General features: G+C 32.0%; 1 protein-coding gene across 2 annotated transcripts in view; it reads left to right on the top strand.

The window, feature by feature from the left end:
- LOC131847243 (protein gustavus) overlaps nt 1-20824 on the top strand; it is a 60978-nt gene that overhangs the window by 7495 nt on the left and 32659 nt on the right. Inside the window, exon 1 of one of the 2 annotated variants that reach the window (XM_059196761.1) lies at nt 3109-3879. The exons of the other annotated variant lie outside the window; for it this stretch is intronic. Within the exon in view, the coding sequence (XP_059052744.1) occupies nt 3812-3879 (68 nt within the window). The 5' untranslated portion in view covers nt 3109-3811. Of the gene's footprint in view, nt 1-3108; nt 3880-20824 lie in introns of those variants that run through there. 2 annotated transcript variants of the gene reach the window in all.

Genomic DNA, 20824 nt, shown 5'->3' with positions numbered 1-20824 from the left:
ATTTCACCTTCTCTTTTTCATGGCTTGGTATCTATTAGCGACGCATAATTGGTTTGCCTGCGTAAATTATATAATTACAATATAACTGTTATTATGTAGGTACCACCAGAACTATTAATATTCTATATTGCTTAAAGACAACGTTGAGAAATAACAAAGCAACAATCTCTAATGATTTAAATAAAAAATCTGATTATTTTAATATTGAATTTACTTAGGTCATTTCTTTTGACTATAAATCGAACCTGAAACCTTACTTGTTTTATTTTATCACATCAGTCAACCACCCCTTGTAGGTCGTCGTACGTTAATCCCATTCTGTTTCGACGACACCGCACGCTAACTGCCAAATTCCAAAATATATTTACAAAATAGTCTCACGAGAATGGAAAATAGAAATGCAAAACGATAATACAATAAGAGCGACGATCCTCTAAAATCTGCTCACGTATTTGGTTGTCAACTTTCGCAATGCTATCTGCGTAAGTAGACTTGAAGGCTACAACAACCGAGGTTGTGGAGATGTATACCGACGTGAATATACCTAAATATTCTTAACAGATCCATGTCAAAAAGATCTAAATTCATATATTTTTATTTAGTCATTTTCATTTATACTCTAATCATCTGAAAATTACTTAGACATTTGTAGAAATACCATTTATTTCCCTTTTAATAGTTTTCCGTTTTAGTTTTACTATAATTTCATTGAATGAAATGTATACTGACGTTGACGACCTTAACAAGTATTAGAGATAGATTTAGAATTTACCTATCTATTTAAATTTAGATTTTTAAAAGATTCTATTTTTATTTTATTTTTTTATTTTATTTAGTATCGAAGCATAAACATAATATTACCGGCCAACATCTAATTAGTATTTATACTTGGTTAACAACTTGAATGTAAACTGACTACCGTGTATATAGTATTGCGCAAGAGTATTGTGGGGATGCGTCCAAGGTTTCTTGGGTCGCATGTCCTCTATCATCCTTATTTTGTAGCGCCATTCACTCGTACAAAATTTCACCTTGTATAACCACTTAGTCGTAAGTACTAAGGTCACTACAGGTAATACATACATTGATACGCCATACGTTAGTAACACATAATGTAATAACATAGGTTTCTTTACATATCTTCGCTAAAATAAGAGGAAAACATGTATTAGTATGGACATGTTCAGCGGAGAAGTGAGGATCACGACTTAAAGAAATATTTTATAGGAACGTGGATAAAGGTAGAAAACAACCAAACAAAAAAGATGGACAAAAAACAGAGTAAGCTTTCATTTAGTTTTAGACTGTAAAAAACGTCTGCCTTAGTACCTCAGTCTCATCTAAATTCAGCCGCGATGAAAGTTGCTTTGTAAGACGTGTTTCGGTTGTAAAGGAAGATAAAACAGTGAAATTACAGGATAAGAGGCATGCTATATTAATCCTCCGAAACAGCAACACATAAGAAAGTCATATCTGTAGCTGTTCATGTATATTCTACAATTATCCAATTACTATCGGGTGAGCTGACGGCTCTATTTGCCTTTAAAATTACATTAAAAATTAGGAAGGATACGTTGTTAGCGAATAACATGGGCGTTTTGGGACGTGGACAACGGCGCGGGATTCAACCAGTAAAATTTAAAAATTCAAGTCATTTATATTATCTTTTCATTACACTAAATTGCTTATTTTGCTTAATCAAAACAATGCTTTAACGTGTAACACGACAACCTTCGCATCTTAACAATAAAATCCTTGACTTACTCTTGATAGTACCCGCGACAATTGTTAATTATTTGTACATTGATTTTAATGCTAACTGTAACTGACATAAACTTCTTTTTTATTTTCATTAACAAATCTCTTGTCTGTTATGTAAAATAATTATAAAATATATTATATTAAGATATAAATATACAAACACAGAAGTTATCCCAATTTGAGTAGTCAACTGTTGATGTCATAGTTAACGCAACACTTGAAATGGCCAACTTGGCAGAAGGCGATCCCATCGTCTTCTCTCAAATTAATTTTTGGTTTAATATCGGGGTTAAATTAACCAGAAATATAAATTCACTCTCATTTATTTTAGATTGCCCAGATTTAAACTAACGAGCTCTTGGATATAAGTCTGGACAGTAAACCACTGGTCCACGAGATTGTCTTATTCAGTTTAATTATTACGTTTATGATTTAGAATTGTTATTGCTAATCTAACTACTCTTTTTCATCTTGGGGTTGCTGGTAGAGATCGCTATTCAAGGATAAGGTCGTCCATTGTTACTACTTTGCCTTGCTTCTTTTAATGCTATGTTTTTAACTTATATATTTTGTTACTAAATATGTATGCTTTATTGTAAAACACAAGTTATTAAAATAAAGCTAATTAACAAAATTTGGTTAATTCTAAAATTTGGAGATCATTGAATGAGAAATGTATATTTCTTGTTCATTTCCCTTAAAAAAGGTATCTAAATAGACAGTAATTTCGCTCATCATCTCATTTTAAAGACATTTGACTGTGTGTTTATCGGTTACATACAGAAATAGAACAGTTTATCAGTCCCTAAACTAGTCCCATATAAACTGCTCTACATTTAATTTAACACATTAAATGTAACTGGACTATTACATAGCTTTTTAAAAACCCTTTAAGAATTACAAAATATATGTAGTTTATTTTATTATTAACTGTATTTCCCTAAAAAATAAACAAAGTATTAAATGACGAGTATATGACTACCCATTTCTCAATATATTGCGGATCCTTATAAAATGATAATGTTGCAAGATTTTATATTTTTGAATTTATAACAAAACTTGTAGTTTTCTGTGTTTACGAGTACCATACTCAAATTACAAATTTTTGTTTTATTTCAATGTCAGTTACCGTTATATCAGAAAATGTTCAATCAGCGTCTCAGAAACCTTTCATGTCATGATGAATTTTGTCAGATTATGTCGTCTCAACTGTGAGTTCGGCAAATAGCGCTACGGGAAGGTAAAATTAGGGTGAATTGGGCACATGGCTCGGCAAGAGCGGCGCGGGGGCGGACAGTGGTGGCGGCGGCGCTACGACGCTTGGTTCACTCGCAATCCACTATGCTGTCAGACGTCAGTCCGACATAGAGCCACACGCAGGCCGACCGCCTCGCGCCGTCCCGCGACACGCGAACATCGCCACACATGTTCGTCTCCTCCAAAAAAATCACTCGAAAAGCAACTATATCCACCCTTCACAGCCGCTTGTTCGCTAGTTTCCTAACATCGTCCTCAATGAACATGTTGGCCCTAAATAAAAAGTTTATCGACCCTAACACTAGCGCTATAACCAACCCTTATTCTCTATAGTCACAATCGCCCCCTTTAATTATCGACTCCCCTAAAGTTTGAAAAATCCAACTCTCGACTTAGCCCTTTGCTTTAATATTTTTATTGCTCATGTCTCTTGATATCGTAATAGATCATCACTTTGAGATAGATTTCGACACGACCAGCAGCGCTTCCTTCTTCATTTATTTCCTAGATTGACTAATTAACTTGTTGCAGTGATAATTATTTTTTCCTCAATTTGACTAACCGGAAAGCTCTCGTGGCGTTGAGGCTGTTGTGGGCGTTTAAACTAAGTTGCCAAACGGTTTTGCGTCACCGTTATCTGTAATCAGGTCAATCAAGGCGCACTGAACCATGACGCTTGGTTGACATTGGCGCTTTGAACCTTCCCATTGTGAGTGGTGAATGTGATATTAGTGATAGGGTCTGATCTCGTGTAACTGTGGCGCCTGGTACGTGAGGAGCGCCGCAGCAGCGGATGTGCACACCGCTGCCACCGTGGTGGTTCGTGCCGGCTGGAATGCCAGCTGCTCTTGACCTAACTAGGTAATTTTTATGAACTACGTATATCATGCACGCTGCAGCCAAATACGACTATAATCAAATTGACCTTCACCATTTAACTTATTACTAATAAGATAAGCTGATCTCATTTAGGAAGTTAACGCGTTGTTTATGTCAATTTATGGAACATATTAGCATATTGATCAAAATATATACAAATTTTGTATTGAAAACTTCCTTATTTATAATGTTTACGAATAATGTTATCTCTACACACATAATATACATCTCTACATATATACACCGTTTTACGAAAACAAAATACCTAGACAGTCCATTTAAGATGATAATAATATTCTTCAATATTTCAAGGGAACAAACACTACTTATTGAGGTTATGTTACATAGTAAACAGTTTTGTTAAACAATCACCGTAACGGGTATCAATAGCAAATGACAATTATTATGATGTCATGTCACTTCATGCAAAAGGAAAGAAAATAAACTACACATGTGATAGATATACCTATATCAAACTCGACATGAATCGATTGACGTAGGCAGATGTATATTTTACCGACGTACATACTACGTCCTTCATTTTATAAATTCTTCAAGTATTTCCTCATAATATTTTAACCACATTTTTCCTTCACTCAATAGAGCATAATGTCTATATAGTATAGGTTTCCCTGAAGAGCTCTTTATAATCATGTTTTCAATCAGTTTATACCTTTATACGAAAGACAAAACAATTTATATATACGTGAATTTACATAAAAGATTGTTTAATTATTAATAATTCCAATTATTGATATTGTGTTGGAATTATAATGAAACATTATTTAGTATATTATTATTAACACCAGTGTATTTCTATATTGTAATGGTACGACGCTCATGATCGAACTCGAGTAGCTGTACTCCATTTACCGGGAGTTTATATTCAGCGTACCACCCGCGTTGTTAGGCTCATACGACGTAACCGGAGACACCATGTAGGTGGCAAACTGTTCACGAATTAGGTACGATACAGTGCGTTCTCGCTATTGTTCCACCATACAGCTTAACAGTTACCACTAAGATTCTTTTAAATCTCATACAGTATCAATATTTGGAACTCGCTGGACAAAAATTCTATTATCTATTTCATCTCTTCTAGGAGTTGTTTAGGGCCGAGGATGCGTCTCAAAAAATCGTAAACTTATACAATATTTCATATTTCTTCGCTTATAATCGATAGGTTCGAACAAAATATAGCGATCTATTCAAATATTTCTAGAAGCGTACAATACAATATATATATACAATAGTAAAAATTAGTTTTTGTTATTACATACATTCGTAATTGTCAAGCAAACGAATCATCGTTCTTCCCCTAATCCTTCATGTTTTCCTTAGTACAAATATACTAGCTTAGAGAATAAGAGCATTCTTTAATTCTTAGTTATTCAATTAATAATATAAAGGAAATAATAAAAATTAGTTATTCAATAAATAATAAATCAGTAGAACTCACACAGCGCCATCTAGTCCTAAGCTAAGCAAAACTTGGGTCCTAGCAAATCATAAAAATTGATTACTCACTGTTTCTAAAATATCTTCCATGGCCCAGCCAGATATTGATTCTTTCTCATTTTCTCCAATAGCTGAGGATGAAACCTACAAAATTATTCAATCTTTGAAGTCTAATGCGGTGGGCTGTGACGATGTGAACCGGAAAATGATCATCTCTATCCTTAGTTCCATTCTCCCTATTATAACTCATATCATTAATCACTCCTTCCTTATTGGTACATTTCCCCATCTCTGGCGAAAAGCATTCATTCTTCCTCTTCCTAAAATACCTATACCTAATAAATTGAACGATTTTAGACCGATATCAATCCTGCCTTTCCTTTCCAAGGTCCTGGAAGCAGCTGCATATAGGCAAGTTTCCTCCTTCATCCTTAATAATAATCTACTTAGCACTTTCCAGTCTGGGTTTCGCCCTGGACATAGCACTTCTACTGCTCTTCTAAAAATTACTGATGATATTCGGTCGGGTATGGAGGATAATATGGTCACCATTCTCGTTCTAATAGATTTTTCCAATGCGTTTAACATGGTAGACCATGACATCCTCCTATCCATCTTGCTACACCAAAGGTTCTCATCCTCAGCTTTGGATTGGTTCTCATCCTACCTTCGGGGACGACAACAAGCCATCAGAATTGATGGTAAATTATCTAACTGGTGTGATCTATCAACCGGCGTACCCCAAGGTGGGATTCTATCCCCATTATTGTTTTCCACTTTTATAAACTGTCTTTCTCCTATTCTTGGCTGTTCTTATCATTTTTACGCAGACGATTTGCAAATCTATGAGCATTTCTCTTACGATAACATAAATCAGGCTATATCGAAAATCAACAAAGATCTATGTAGCATTTACACATGGTCTTGTAATTTCGGTATACAAGTTAACCCTAAAAAATGTCAAGCTATAATCGTTGGTAGCCCAAAACAGTTGGCTAAAATTGATTTCCATACCATTACGCCTATCACGTTTGATAATTCTGTAATTGCTTTTAGTCAGACTGTTAAAAATCTTGGTCTTCATATAGATTCAACTCTGAGTTGGATTCCGCAAATTGCGCATGTTAGTCGTAAGGTTGTGTCATCTCTGCGCTTCTTAAATCGATTCAGAAATTTTCTTCCTATTAAAACAAAGGTCAGTCTAGTCCAATCTCTTATACTTCCCATCATTGATTATGCTGATGTGTGTTATCCCGATCTTAATGAAGATCTTCTCAATAAATTAGAACGTCTTGTAAATAATGCAATTCGGTTCATCTTCAGCCTACGTAAGTATGACCACATTTCCTCATACCGCTCCAAACTCAAATGGCTTCCAATTCGTCAGCGCAGACAGCAACGGTTACTCTGTTCTCTCTTTTCTATTCTCTTTGATCCCTCTTCCCCTGAATACTTGAAATGCAAATTTCAGTATCTCAGGGACGCCCATGACCGTAACCTGCGCTCTAAAAATTCCCTCGTCCTAGCTACGCCCCTCTATAAAAGTAGTTTCATGTCTGACTCTTTTATTTTGCAAGCCTCGCGTCTCTGGAACTCACTGCCTGAAGACATTCGTACACTTCCTACAAAATATAGTTTTAAAAAAAGTGTTAATGCTTACCTTTTAAATAGTCTATCATAGAACTGCAAAATGATCATCATCATCATTATCTTATTTATATGTGTAGTATGTTTATAATATATATAAATATGTATGTATGTATGCTCATAATTCGTTTGTATGTAGTATATTATCATGTATATGTATGATCTTATATCTATTTAATATAATTACATTTAATTTCTTTAATCTAAACCGCCTTCGAGTATCTCTGCACTCCCTAAGGTTGGCTGGTAGAGAATGCTATTAGCATTAAGCCCGCCTATTGTACAAATTCAATAAAGTTTTTAAATAAAATAAATAAATAAATTACATTTTTTTGTAAATAGGTACAGAGATAATAGCTATAATGTAACTACTTAGTAAACACTCAGACCGATATAATCAATCATACTTAGGAATACAAATGTTTGCACCATGCCAGGAATCGAACCCGTGATCATCGTAAGTAAACCGCTAAACCTAATTGAAAGCCAGAACAAAGTTGACACAATTATGTCAACTTTGTTCTGGCTTTATGTCATTAGGTTAAACCGATCAATAAGGATTGCTCACGTCTTAGTACAGGTACCTACGTCAACGCCTTCAGGCAATCTATAAGTCCTGCGAATTGGGTGTACCTTTTTCCACTCGCCCTCTTTTTGTTCCCGTGAAATTATCAAGACAATCTTAGTCAATATTAGAATACATATAGCTAAAAACAGTTAATGCCTGGAAAGAAACTTATTTAATTATATTCACATAACAATAATTTTAATAGTAATACATTAAAGGCATACGGACGGTAGCCTAAGTTTTATTTATTATATTATATAGATTGCTACTACGAATAGTTGCTTAACTAATAGATCTTGATCAACTGTAATGACGCAAATAATGGACACGCAACTTTTACTTATTCAGGCGAAATAATTCTCTTTTTGACCAGTTAATAGCTTGGAAAAATTTATATTATGTAATTTAAATGGTTTTAATTTACTTTTCTAGAACTATTTAAATCACAAGAACTCCACGTAGATTTCAAACAATTTCTCAAAATTTCACAATCTGTCGCGCCTCTTAAATTAAGTTAAAGTTTCTTCAGTTGGATTGTTAGTTAGTCTTCTTAGTTGTATTGAATTTTATAAGTATCAAACGACTCTTTAATGTCGAGTTTTCCCGAAATTATTATAAGCTATTATGAATTAAGATACTTCTTTTGAACCAGAACCGTCAAAACCGCGCGGTGTGATGAATAGCAACACGAGTTGTCGGTAAGATCAGAAAAAGTTCAGAGTTATATCTCATTGTGAGTCTGCGGCACACTCAGCACAATTGTCTTACTAGTTAGAGTTTAGTGTAGCGTTTTGAACGTATACCAAAAGGTATACTATATTAATTATACGTATCATCCAAAACAGTAACTTGAATCGTTAACGATTTGTACATCGATTAGTAATAAAAGCAATACCCATTATTAAGGATTTAAAAATATACTGGACAAATTTTCTTATCAGCTGAGTTTTTTATCAGTTCTTCTCAGCTGGAAAGTACTCCGAACTGACTGTAGAATTACACAATACACTTGTATTTATGACGTGCTTTCACATCAATCGATTTACACAGGCACAATCACTCTAGTGTTATTGTTTTACATATAAAATTTCTGTCTGCGTTTGTCTGCGTGCATTTGTGTGCGGCTAAACTAGAAAATCATTAGTAATGGCTCTCATATTTTACTGTTATATTGTAGATTAGTAAAAGATAAGGTACATTAGATCTGATATTTGTAGTAGACCAGTTATTCCTTAAGAATTCGTCTGCTTTATTTGTGAGATAAAAGGCAACCTTTAATCATACAAACATCATATTGAATTTCTTGAGGATCCGTTTAAGCGTTTAGCCGTGAAAAGATAACAAACAGACTCATGCTTTCGAAATTATAATATTAGCAAGGGTACATAAAATCAGAAAATATTCTACAACAGGGCTTCATTATACTAAAATGACATACAGTAATTATAAGTGACTAACTACTAAGTGCTAGGTGTTTTATCTTTATTATATTTCTGTCTTAAATAACTGTTATGCTTAATATATTACAAATTAATAACATAATTACTGTCACCACATATAATTGATTTATCAGTGGAATGTGAATTTATATGCTATTTACAACCTGTTTGGAATTAACAGTAAATAATAGTATCAGCGATAAATAAAGGTTCATTATTTAATTACACTCACATATGAACTGTAATTAATCACAAATTGCGTATTTTCTATAAATCTATCTATATATTTACGTGTATTTAATCAGGAAAGCTAAAACATATTGCAGTCTCACACGAAATCCTTTATTCCCACTAAGATTAAGGTAGTGCGAAAATATTCAATGCATCTATATAGTTATGTATATGTTGTTATCCCTTAAGGCACAATACTTATAACTCGTATACCGGTTAAATACTTGTTGAGTATTGTAAAATAGTTCTAACAATTAGTAGTTGTGACGATGTTTAAAATAAAAAAAAATCGTTATTTGCAATCCAATAAATGAAGGATTGATTTTATTCAGCCGTCAAGCAGCTTAATTGTATAAAATTTGTTTCGGTTGAAAGCAATTATATTCAGGATATCGATTTAATATCTTAGTCCTCCAGAATAGCAATGAATGGGGGAGGGGTATCACGGTCATTACATGATAACGCGATGCCCGTGGTGTTGTTTGTGTATATAGGAGACGATTACCACTTACCATCAGATAGCCTGTCTGCTAATTTGCCATTGAATTAAAAATGTCACAGAACCATTTGCAGTTACTATCTTATACAAAAACTGTTTGAGAAATAAAATGCTTATTCTAAAGTTTTTACAAATGATTTGATTCTCCACACTATAATATAGTAGAGTCGTAATAATAGTCGAATCATTCCTCGTATGTACTGGTAATACATATAGTAGAGTTTTCTGAATAGTTCATTATTAATAACACCCTCATCGCAATTTTGTCAAGAATCTTAGGATCCTAATAGAGTAGGAGCGAAGCGGCATGCGACATTGCAAACTATTGCATGAGTTGTCTCCGACAAGTAATAACCGGTAACAAAGTGTCTGACTAATTTGTACGCTACAGTCTTACTTCATATTACTTTTTTTTATGTAACTGAAATGGCAAATAAGCTAATAGCCAACCTGGTGATAAATGGCTACCCTCACTTAAATAGTAACATATTTATATATATATATATATATATATATATATATATATATATATATATAGGTAAGAAAAAAACATCCAAAGCTTCAATTCAATTGATTTTATTCTGTTCCTCTGCGGTCATAAATGTATTCAATAAATTTTCATTTGTGTAGATTAATAAATACGGAGCCTCTTATAAATGCGTAAAGTATTTAGTCAAAGTAACGTCGTACTTTTGAGAGCAGACCCTAGTTTTTACTATTATGAAAGAGTTAACTAATATGCGTCTTTTTAAACATCATCAGTATATCTATATTTTTACTACATAACATATTTCCATAGACTACCAGTAGTCATAGTATAAGTATTGATGTCTGGCGATTTACCCTTGCTTCGCACGTGTATTTCGAACCCAAGTTCACAAAATTGTGACGAAATTATATATCCTCAGAAATCACTCTATTGATTGATAAAACCTTTGAACAACTATTCCGTAGTTTTGAGATTATCGCGAACACAGACAAATGTGGTGAGATGTCGTTTGTTTTAATAATTCAAGTGTATACCTACATACTATATGTAGGTATACATTTAAATTATTCATCCACTACGTAATATATAAATGTATATAAAATATTCTATAGCGAATTAATCTTACACGAACACCAATTAATGAATGAATAGCTCTAATTTGAACCAAAATCACAAACTTTTCAAACGTGATCATCAACAGAGGGCTTTATTCACTAATTCTATTGTTCTTGACTATGTACATACCGAAGTTTGTTTATGTTTAATATCGTGTTTGTTTAGCATAAATTCTCCTTGGTTATATATCTAATGATTTTAGCGTTTTACTTGCTAGTTGTTTCATCCTGCTTTGCCCGTATGTATACATTGAAATAAATATACTGTTTATTATTTATTTTACTTAGTGCTGAGTACAAATATTAGGCTATTATGTGTGTTACAGCAAGAATTTCTATTTAAATTCTAAAAACTCTTACAATACATGATGTACGACATTCACTATGTATAATAACGGTAATGGAAAAATTAGTCTCATAATTTTGTGATTCGTAATAATAATTAGCAAATAAACTACACAAAAGCAATATTTAGATTTCGTTCTCATTGTATAAATCTCAATTATAACATTAGGTTGATTCCTTTCAGCTAATTTTCTATAATGACCTAGTAAGACAAATTCTAAAACTGACCCATGCTGGTTATTCTGTTTAGTATAAACTTCTAAAGGTAATTCCCCGAAAAACATTGACTGACCGATTCACATACTTATAATACATTTAAAATCCACATCATTCCTAATGAGTTATAACTAGGACAATTATTGCATTAACTACTTACTATAAAAACAAATCCTTTTTAATGACCGTAAGTACGGTTATCGGAAAAACTGTACATGTAATGAATAATTAAATGGTATTAAAGGATATTGAACAACAAAGTTGTATGCAAAAGATTAGAACAAAGGATTGTATCGATTAATCAAGTAGAAATAATGTTTATTTCATTGCACATAAACTTTTTAGATATTTTGAAGAATACTTTTTCTTCTAGAATTATGTGCAATATAAAACAACTTGTAATATAATATATATAAAAAGGAGAAATTATGGTTATTCAGTGATATATATTTAAACTATTATGGCAATTAAACAATTAAACACAATTAAATTAAACATACAGTGTATATATGTGATATAATGTATAGTATGATATATCATTAAGTATTAAAACTCTTTGTTATAACAAATAATTTCTTTTTTGAAAATGCTTTATACTCGTAACTTCATAATCAATAATAATGAATTATGTAGGAGAAACAATCTTTAATCATCCTCTACTAGACCACCGGCATCGGTATATATTAACTAATATTAAGCACCATTAAACCACTAACTGGAGTTAATCGAACCTGCGATAATATTTATGAAGATAGCCACTAATTGACAAGTAACTAATGACAGTAATAATGTGAATTGTATTAATTCAATGACGACAAAGTGATTGTAGTATATTCATTAAAAATTCCATTATATCATAGCTTAGTTTAAGTCAACAATTTTCCAGAACAATACGGTTAAATTAATAGTCGTAGTCAAAGTTACAATCTAAGTAGTCAAATTAGACGAACTGACAACCTACACAATCTGGCCACATAGAGTGGCTCCACCCAACAATGCCATGTTGTTTTGTTATAGCATGAAGAATATCAGGTCATAGTTTTAATTCTAATGATGATATGATCCATAATACAGATTTGGCAAATACAACAGCCACAAATTCTCTGATGTTCTTCACAGTATGGGAATGATGAAAATATGATGTTTTGGTACACAGTTCTAAATTATAATACACATATATATATATATATATATATATATATGTATACACTTATATATGTACATATATATATATATACAATACAGTTAAGGACCTCTTTTTGAAGTCGGTTGAAAATATAACTCAATAATACCTACAATATGTGTTATTAATGTGCCATACTTTGAGCTCGGTAAAATGTACAAAAAAAGAATAGAATAAATAATCTTTTGCCAGTCGGTATACTTAAAATTCAAAATACAATCAACTTGAGCAGTCAGCGTCGCAGAGCTTGTAGGCGGCAGTGCGTTGATTTCCGCGTTGGAGCGTTCGTCAGCCTTCTTGTCAGCACAGCACACGCCGACAAGGCCATGCAGACTTCTTTGTCTATCCGAGGTGGGCAAGCGGCGAAAAAACGCCATGCGGTTACTCACATGGCCCAATTGGCAGCGGGCACATTACACGAGCAAACAATTCGACACTTGAATAATAATATCCTTTAGGGCCCATCCATACATTTGTACATCACGCCAATTTCAATATTTTTTACCGCCAGCCGCAGCACTGCAGGTCACATATTAGGTTTTTTTTTTTAATTTAAATATGTATTTTGTACTAAAATGAAATATATATTCCATTGTTTTGTTATGCAAAATTTAATAATGACCCCTTATCACGAATGAGTATATTGTTTTTATTTGTCAAAATATTTTTATAATACTTTGTTTGTTATATAGAGAGATCTTAGAGTTTTATTTATTGACAAAACCACAGAAATGAATACTTCACTTAGTATTCCGGAATCTAATCCAAATACATTGTTTATTTCAGAATTAGGTCAGATTAGAACCAGATTACGCTATTTGAGTTGTTCTGAATTATTATTAAAAGTTTTAACATTTACCCGTCCGTGGATTGCAAAATAATAATTTGGTACGTTACCAGTTTTCATATGAACATAATTTCGAGTCCCGGTATATTTATTTACGACATTAAGATGTATAAACTTAAAATTATATTTGGGTTTCTTAACATTTTGGCAACAAGAATTCCTACCTATCGATGTTGGCAGCAGTTTTGCTAAATTTACAAACGGTGAAAACATTTTTATTACCGACAAATATTCTTTGTGCAATTATGTTGCATGTTTCTTTGTTAGTTCGCCTTTACAATAATTATATTTGTGTACTATGTAGACTACTATCCATACAGTATGTAGGTACCAATTTAGTAAAAAGACGTAGGTACAGACATACTACATTATGAATAATTCATATTAATCTATATATACCAAAATAATACCGCAAGCACTCAAGAATATTTGAATTAACATAAACGTTTTATATTCCTGTTACTTTAACTTTATTTTCCATATTTTAGAGAGTATGTATATTGCAATCAGTAATCTCTTTACAACTTAATTATAAAAACCTGTTTTAATTATACTTATTGAATTATAAAAATATATCCATTTACAGAAACGCCTCGTTTAAAAATTAATCAACCACACATACAATTCTCATTATTTAATGTTACTAACAAATAGTAAATACCTACTTATAGTATTAATAATAAATGTAAGGTTTCTTAAGATATTCATTTTGACGTCATATGTAAAGTGTGGCATTGTCGATAGGTACAAAACAAACAGACGCCGCGCCGTCGAGCCGGTCTACTGGAAACTAATTCCGATCCAATGACACTGGATTGCATTGCGTTGCGTTGCGCACATTTTTATACTATTGAATTGTAGAATTACTAACATCGTATTAATATTTCGTGTACAATTCAAACACTAGTTGACATTCTTATCGATTCGTTCCGTTTATACGTTTTAAGTATTAAAAGTACAATACAAAAATAGTTTGGATTAAAATCTATATTTATATGAGACTCTAGAGTAGGCCTGCAAATTATACCAGTAACTTATTATAGAGTGGTATGATTTTGATGATTACTTTGTTATAGAATATTGGTAGCAATATTGGTTCCATGTGAATTTAAAATCCATAGAATCTGTTCAAGGTAAAAATATCAATTATAACTACTTGTACTACAGTTTCCTAATAATTATAAAAAGTAACATATAATGTCAGTTTATGACGGATGTTTTATGTTTTGTAGGGGATTTAAACTTAAATAGCTTAAAAACAAATGTGTCTATGTTACAATTATTCACGAATACGTTTCAACAACTAAAGAAACACAGCTGTGTCATGCACGACCGTGGATGATCACACGATTTTTATTGCATCTAAATACAAAAGTACCCCATCAATAATGGTATCAGAACAGGAAAAAATTGTATATAATCTAAGACACTTGGAAAAAGAAAAAAACAATAACTTCATTGATTCACGATCTGTAACAAACAATAAAATAGTTTGCTAATGACTTAATTATGGCAGTCTGCAAGTCAGTATTGTCATAGTAAATAGTGATCCAGACTATTGTTTTATATGTACTGAGGTTATTGATAAAATTCTCCAACTCTAAAATCACAATATCGGATCGGATTATATGCAACATCGGAGCAATGAAAGAAGGAGGTGGTTAGAATCGGCTCGGCATATGATTTCGCTAAACACGAGGCGATCTAGGAAGATATCCAGGGCACCCTATTATTTATTAGACTATATTAGTTTTAACGTTACATATACATAATACGATTTCTGTACTAATTAAAAAGTTTTAAAAATAGCAATTATTATGCGATAAAAATAACATATACATCATTACTATTAAATAGCATTCATTTAACTAAGTACTATAAAATTCAAATATATCCGACCAAAAATTTACACCCGGTACTATTTATTTACCACTCCTATTTAAATATAGGTAATTAATATCCATTTAATATTAGGATTGATTCAATTTCAATATTTTTGTCTGATGTCTTTAACGTTCATACGTTCAGCTAATTTCTTGTCCTGTGAACACAAATGCAGATGTTTAAAATTCCTTATATTGAGTTCAGTTGCTTATTATAAGATTACTCAGGAAATAAACGAACTTTTAGTCTATTGCATAGTTTTCTGGATCATAAGATATGAAATTTTACAGCAAAATTCCCTTTCAATTTCCCTTATTTTTTGTCAAAAATCATATAGAAAACTAAATCAGTCACGTAGTAGTAGTATATTTATGTTTCGTCTGACCTATAATTAACACATAATTATTTAATAGGCAAAGAATTAATTAATATTATGTCACATAAATAAAAGCTACCTTATAAATAGTAACCAATTGATAAATAGATCTTGTCTATCTAGAAGAACAATATTGTTCTATATTACAGCTTCTTGTCGCTGTGTAGAGTACCTATTAGTTATAGGTTATCCGGACGCGACCGCCCCCCTCGTGCGTTGAACTGCCGGTTATATTTAACTACGACACCACGTGTGCAGCGGCAACATACTCGGAACTTCACGACTGCTCTCCAACTGGGATCCGTTTTGAAACAGAATTATTCATACCCAGTTACCCGTACGCTGTACAATTGAATATAAACATTCATTTACACAATCTACCCTTTTTGCTAAGCTGCAGTCAACTCTCGGAAACCTATTCAAAAAGTACACACTAAGGAAACGAAGCTTTTAAATTTTACATTCCTTGCGTTTGTATTTCTTTGCTAAAAGTATATCTTTCTATTGTTATCGGGCTCTGTGAAAGTTGCTGTCCTCCAGATAATGTAGTGTTGTTAGTGAACACCGTAAAGGTATTCTTGACTCCGTACCTGAAGATTCACTATAGCGTTCATTGAACCCGATTGTACGCCTACCAAGCCTGTCATTGTAACGCTCAACATTTCAGTATTGTCATTTCCTGAGACGCGCATTATGCTTGTACCGTGTTTGCAGGGATCATAATTTTTACTAACTAATAGATATTATTCAATTCTTATGTTCTTAACATTCTTAGCATCTCACGAAGAACATATTTAAATACGAAATTAGTATAATGTCTCATAGGTAGTTGTTGTACCTTATTAGGTAGAACAATTTGCTATTATGCTATATTAATAATTTATATTATTATATACGAAGATAATTGTCAGTACTTGTAAAATATTATTCGTAACTTACGATAGTGAAATTAACGTACATTAATCCATTTGTTCTGGCCGGTACATGCAGCTTGTGTATGCAGATATAAATTGGTAATTTATTCATATTTTAAGTAAATGTTATTTGAACATACACTGTGATATATAATATATTGTACATATAATCTTGTACCTTTACAATTATTATATATTTATAAAATATAATAATAAAAATAATATTTTAATATACAAATATTACCTCTACAAGTTTCAATTCACTACATGTTTACAAGCTTAATAAAATTGTTTGGAAATATAAATAATAAAAGCAAGTGGCAATTATGACAACAAAACCCTTAAATGTAGAAATTGTGCGCCGACTCTTGCAAACCCAAAACTCACTTCAATACCCAAAAATAGAAACACAATGAAACTAATTGCCACCAACCATTTGGTATCATTCCAACTAAATTGTCAATAGCAGTTGTTATATGGTAAATTAGGTTACTATCACTAAAAATGTATAAAGCACTAGCTGAAACCCGCGATTCCAACCGTCTTGTCATTTAAAGGAAATGGGGGCTAATTTCGTCCCCTGAACCACCATATCTCATTGCATCCCCCGCTTACGCTAACACATCTTTTTTTAAGAAAAATAAGTCAGAATGAACGCTATTGGTTAGCGTATGACTTATTTTTCTTTTTGCTATGCACCATAGGGCCGTAGCGTGATGTTTAATACAATCTCTTAAGGTTCCTCTTAAGGATTGGTATATCAAATAGAATCATTTTTAAAGATCAGTCAAAAACTTTTCAGATCCTTATATCTGAAGAAAATTCTGAGAATAATTAATGAGACAGAGTATTTTATAATATAAAGGAGTCACGAAGATTAAAGTTGTAAAGTAAGCTTTTATGGTTTGTTCGGAAGTCAAGTTTGTTAAGTTTATCGGGTGACACAGTAACGAGAAGTTTAACCCATTTTATATTTTCTGTACGAAATGGATTAAACACATGTGGAAGTATATTTAAGAATTGACTTACAATTTGTTATAGTCACGTTACTGTCTGTTTAATATTAATTATCAATAAAATAAAAAAAAAATTTAGAATGTTAATTGTCGTCAATGAACTAGATTCTAACGCGCCATTCATTCAACTTTTCCTTTTCTTCTGTAATTTAAAACATCAAGGTAAAGTTTGTCAATTGTCATTTTTTTTTTATTCATTTCAAATGACTTCAAGAAGATGAAGAATTTTCCTCAATTCTACAGCAGTTTTATATATCATCATCACTTATATCATATATTATATCATAACTGCGTTTGGATTGATTAAAATATATATAGCTATGTTCTCCTATGGTAATCTCAAATAAATTTTGTAATTAATCAAAGTCTGTTTATCTGATACTTTATAAATTATTATTAATTGAAGTAGAAATTTTGATTAACTTATTCTTAACTTACAATTTGACTACAATTTAGTTGTACAATATACCTAATATTCAACCATAAACGAATATAAACATTTTTTTTCACAATAGGTACTATATTTTGTAAGCCTTGTCCTAAGAAGAGCTATTATCGAAAACAAAAAATTAAACCTGCTTAGGATCCATTACGAACTTAAAACTAAAATATATCGACGAAATCAGCAAAACATATAGGTAGGTATATATGATAATAACTTGAACATCTATTCGTTTTAACATTAATATATTTTTAAAACTCTCATAAAACGTTTTTCTACTTGAACCGAGTTTGATAATTCTTTATTTCATATACTCGTGCTTTTCGTAAAGTCCTTTATAATTTTGATCAAAATCTGACCTAGTAGCTTTTGAGGCATCCTTAATAATGCGACTGAAGACTGTATCGTGTCAGAACATTCGTCTATATTTATTAAAAAGCAATAAAAAAATGAAAGACGTACAAGTAACTATTTAATGCTCATCAATTAACTATTAAAGTCATAAATAAGGGCGACCGATTCGCAAATACTGAATTTAATATACGTTAAAGTTCAGTTGACACACGAAGACCAAAGTATTGCCTTAAACGAGTTCCCAACTCCATAAACTTTCACCAATAACATTCGGTCAGGGTAAAATTGTTTTCGTCGTCGTGATTGCTTATTCCCAAATTCAATTTTCATTAAAATCATTCAGTACCTATGGCATAGCAAAAAATAGGCACACGAATTTAGAGAACCCGCGTCGCGAACTCGGCACGACCCGCGGTATTGATCGGTGTGCGCGCGCAGCATCTTCCCTACTGTACAGAAAACGGTCGCTAAAGCGTTTTGTCGGCGTGCCACAGCCACTGCTGAAGTGAACACTTAGTCACATCAAAATACCATCAGCAGATAAAATCTAGCACATGCACACCGATGATATATAGATGCACTGTCATACATAATGTAACAGATTCTATTGCAACAAAAACGTAAGCTTCTTGTTAACTGATTATACATGTGAATAATTAGTCAAATGTGGAAGGTATGGGAATATTTATGTAAATAAAAAAAGTAAGTCAAACTTGCCAAACATATATTTCGTTTTGTTTTTATATAAAATACAACAAAACAGTAATACAAAATAATATAATGCATTATGTAAATAAATTTTACTGTACATTTCAGTCATATCATCTAATCGTACATAATTGTTATATGTACATGTATAGGTATATCTGTCTAATGAAATGGTTTTGTGATCTATAGGACAATATAGGATTCCCCAAAAACGCATTTAAATAATTTATAATTCTATACAAACTACATACTTTATTTAGGTACGTAATTCGTTCTGTTTACAAGCAAAAACCAGATGGATGTAGAGACAGCAAAATGACAGCTATTATACCTCTATTTTGTTCTTTAGATGCGGAACCGAAAATTTCCTACTATTTAATATTATTTATTATAATAATAGTAACAAGTGTTAATATCAGTAAGTACTTAAATATCCCCCTACTATATACATATGTATATTTTATTTCCAACATTTAGTTAAGAAATATTTGTACGTTTTAAACGATAAACATGTTGACGCCCCACCAACAATAATTCCTAGTTTTTCTAAATACATACATATAATACTAGAAAACACCTACAGTAGTACAAACAGAAGTTTTTATTGTAGTATATTAATCGAATCTTAATCGTTTCGAAGGTGATGTACTATGTTAAACGGTTACGTCACTGTATATACTGCGAAATATAAATATTAAATAATATTTTATCCTTATACCTATGTCGACCTAATTTTTAACATTACTTTAATGTCCACTAGAGCTTATTAGATGATTCCAGAAACCATTTCGAGTGAGTCAAGGTTCGCTTATAACTAAGAACCTCTTACTAGTTGAAGTGCCCGCGTAACTAAATTAGAAAATTGAATTTAAAGAGACGGTATCTCCATCTTTATTAAACGAACGTACACCATTTCTAAACTGAATTTATTTTATCTTTTTTATTAATATTTACTCCTTAAAATAGATGTAATTGGATATGTTTGCTATTCTAAAGTGTAGATTTACAATATATAGACAAATATTTTTTATAATTATGTTTGACGTTAGCAATCCGTTTTATTTCCCTTATGAGCTTTCGATCATGAACCTATGTATATTTGCAAACTGTATATAATGTATACATAAATAATCAACTATGTATTGGCCTCCCCTGTAAACAAAGATGTAGATTTAAATACATGTCTGTGGTCTCCCCACGTGTTACAGCACCGCTTATCTGCCAACCTCCTACGCAATTAATCACTCGCTTCTTCAGTCCGCCTTTGCATCTTGGTGCCTCGAAACAGATAAACCATTACCAACCGTCAACATTAACATTATTCAACGATCTTAGGAATGACAAAATACTAGTGCAACTAGCTAATGAAGACACCAATTCTAGTGAGCGTTGCGTTTAATTAGTTAAAAACAGCATCATTTAAATTTAGATCAAAGTTCTGTGTTCAAATTCCAAGGCATGGTATAATAACCTAGATAAACCAGCAGACTGTTTGTCTGAAGACTTAGGACATTGACATAGTGATAAAGCTAATTTATGTTTTCACCACTCGTCGAAATAAGGCCACTATGATCTTTATAATATAGCGATATTTTATAATGATACGGATAGTAGCAATTAGTTTAATTTTATCCTCATAGCGCACACCAAACCACTTCTGTATAGACCAGAGGTAGACTGTAAAAAGTCGTCTACG

This window comes from Achroia grisella, unplaced genomic scaffold, assembly GCF_030625045.1.
Source record: "Achroia grisella isolate CSIRO2021 unplaced genomic scaffold, CSIRO_AGI_Agris_v1 utg516, whole genome shotgun sequence".
NCBI classification, from domain to species: domain Eukaryota; kingdom Metazoa; phylum Arthropoda; class Insecta; order Lepidoptera; family Pyralidae; genus Achroia; species Achroia grisella.
Note: the sequence above shows the minus strand (reverse complement) of the source record. Positions and strands in the feature narration are given on the sequence as shown.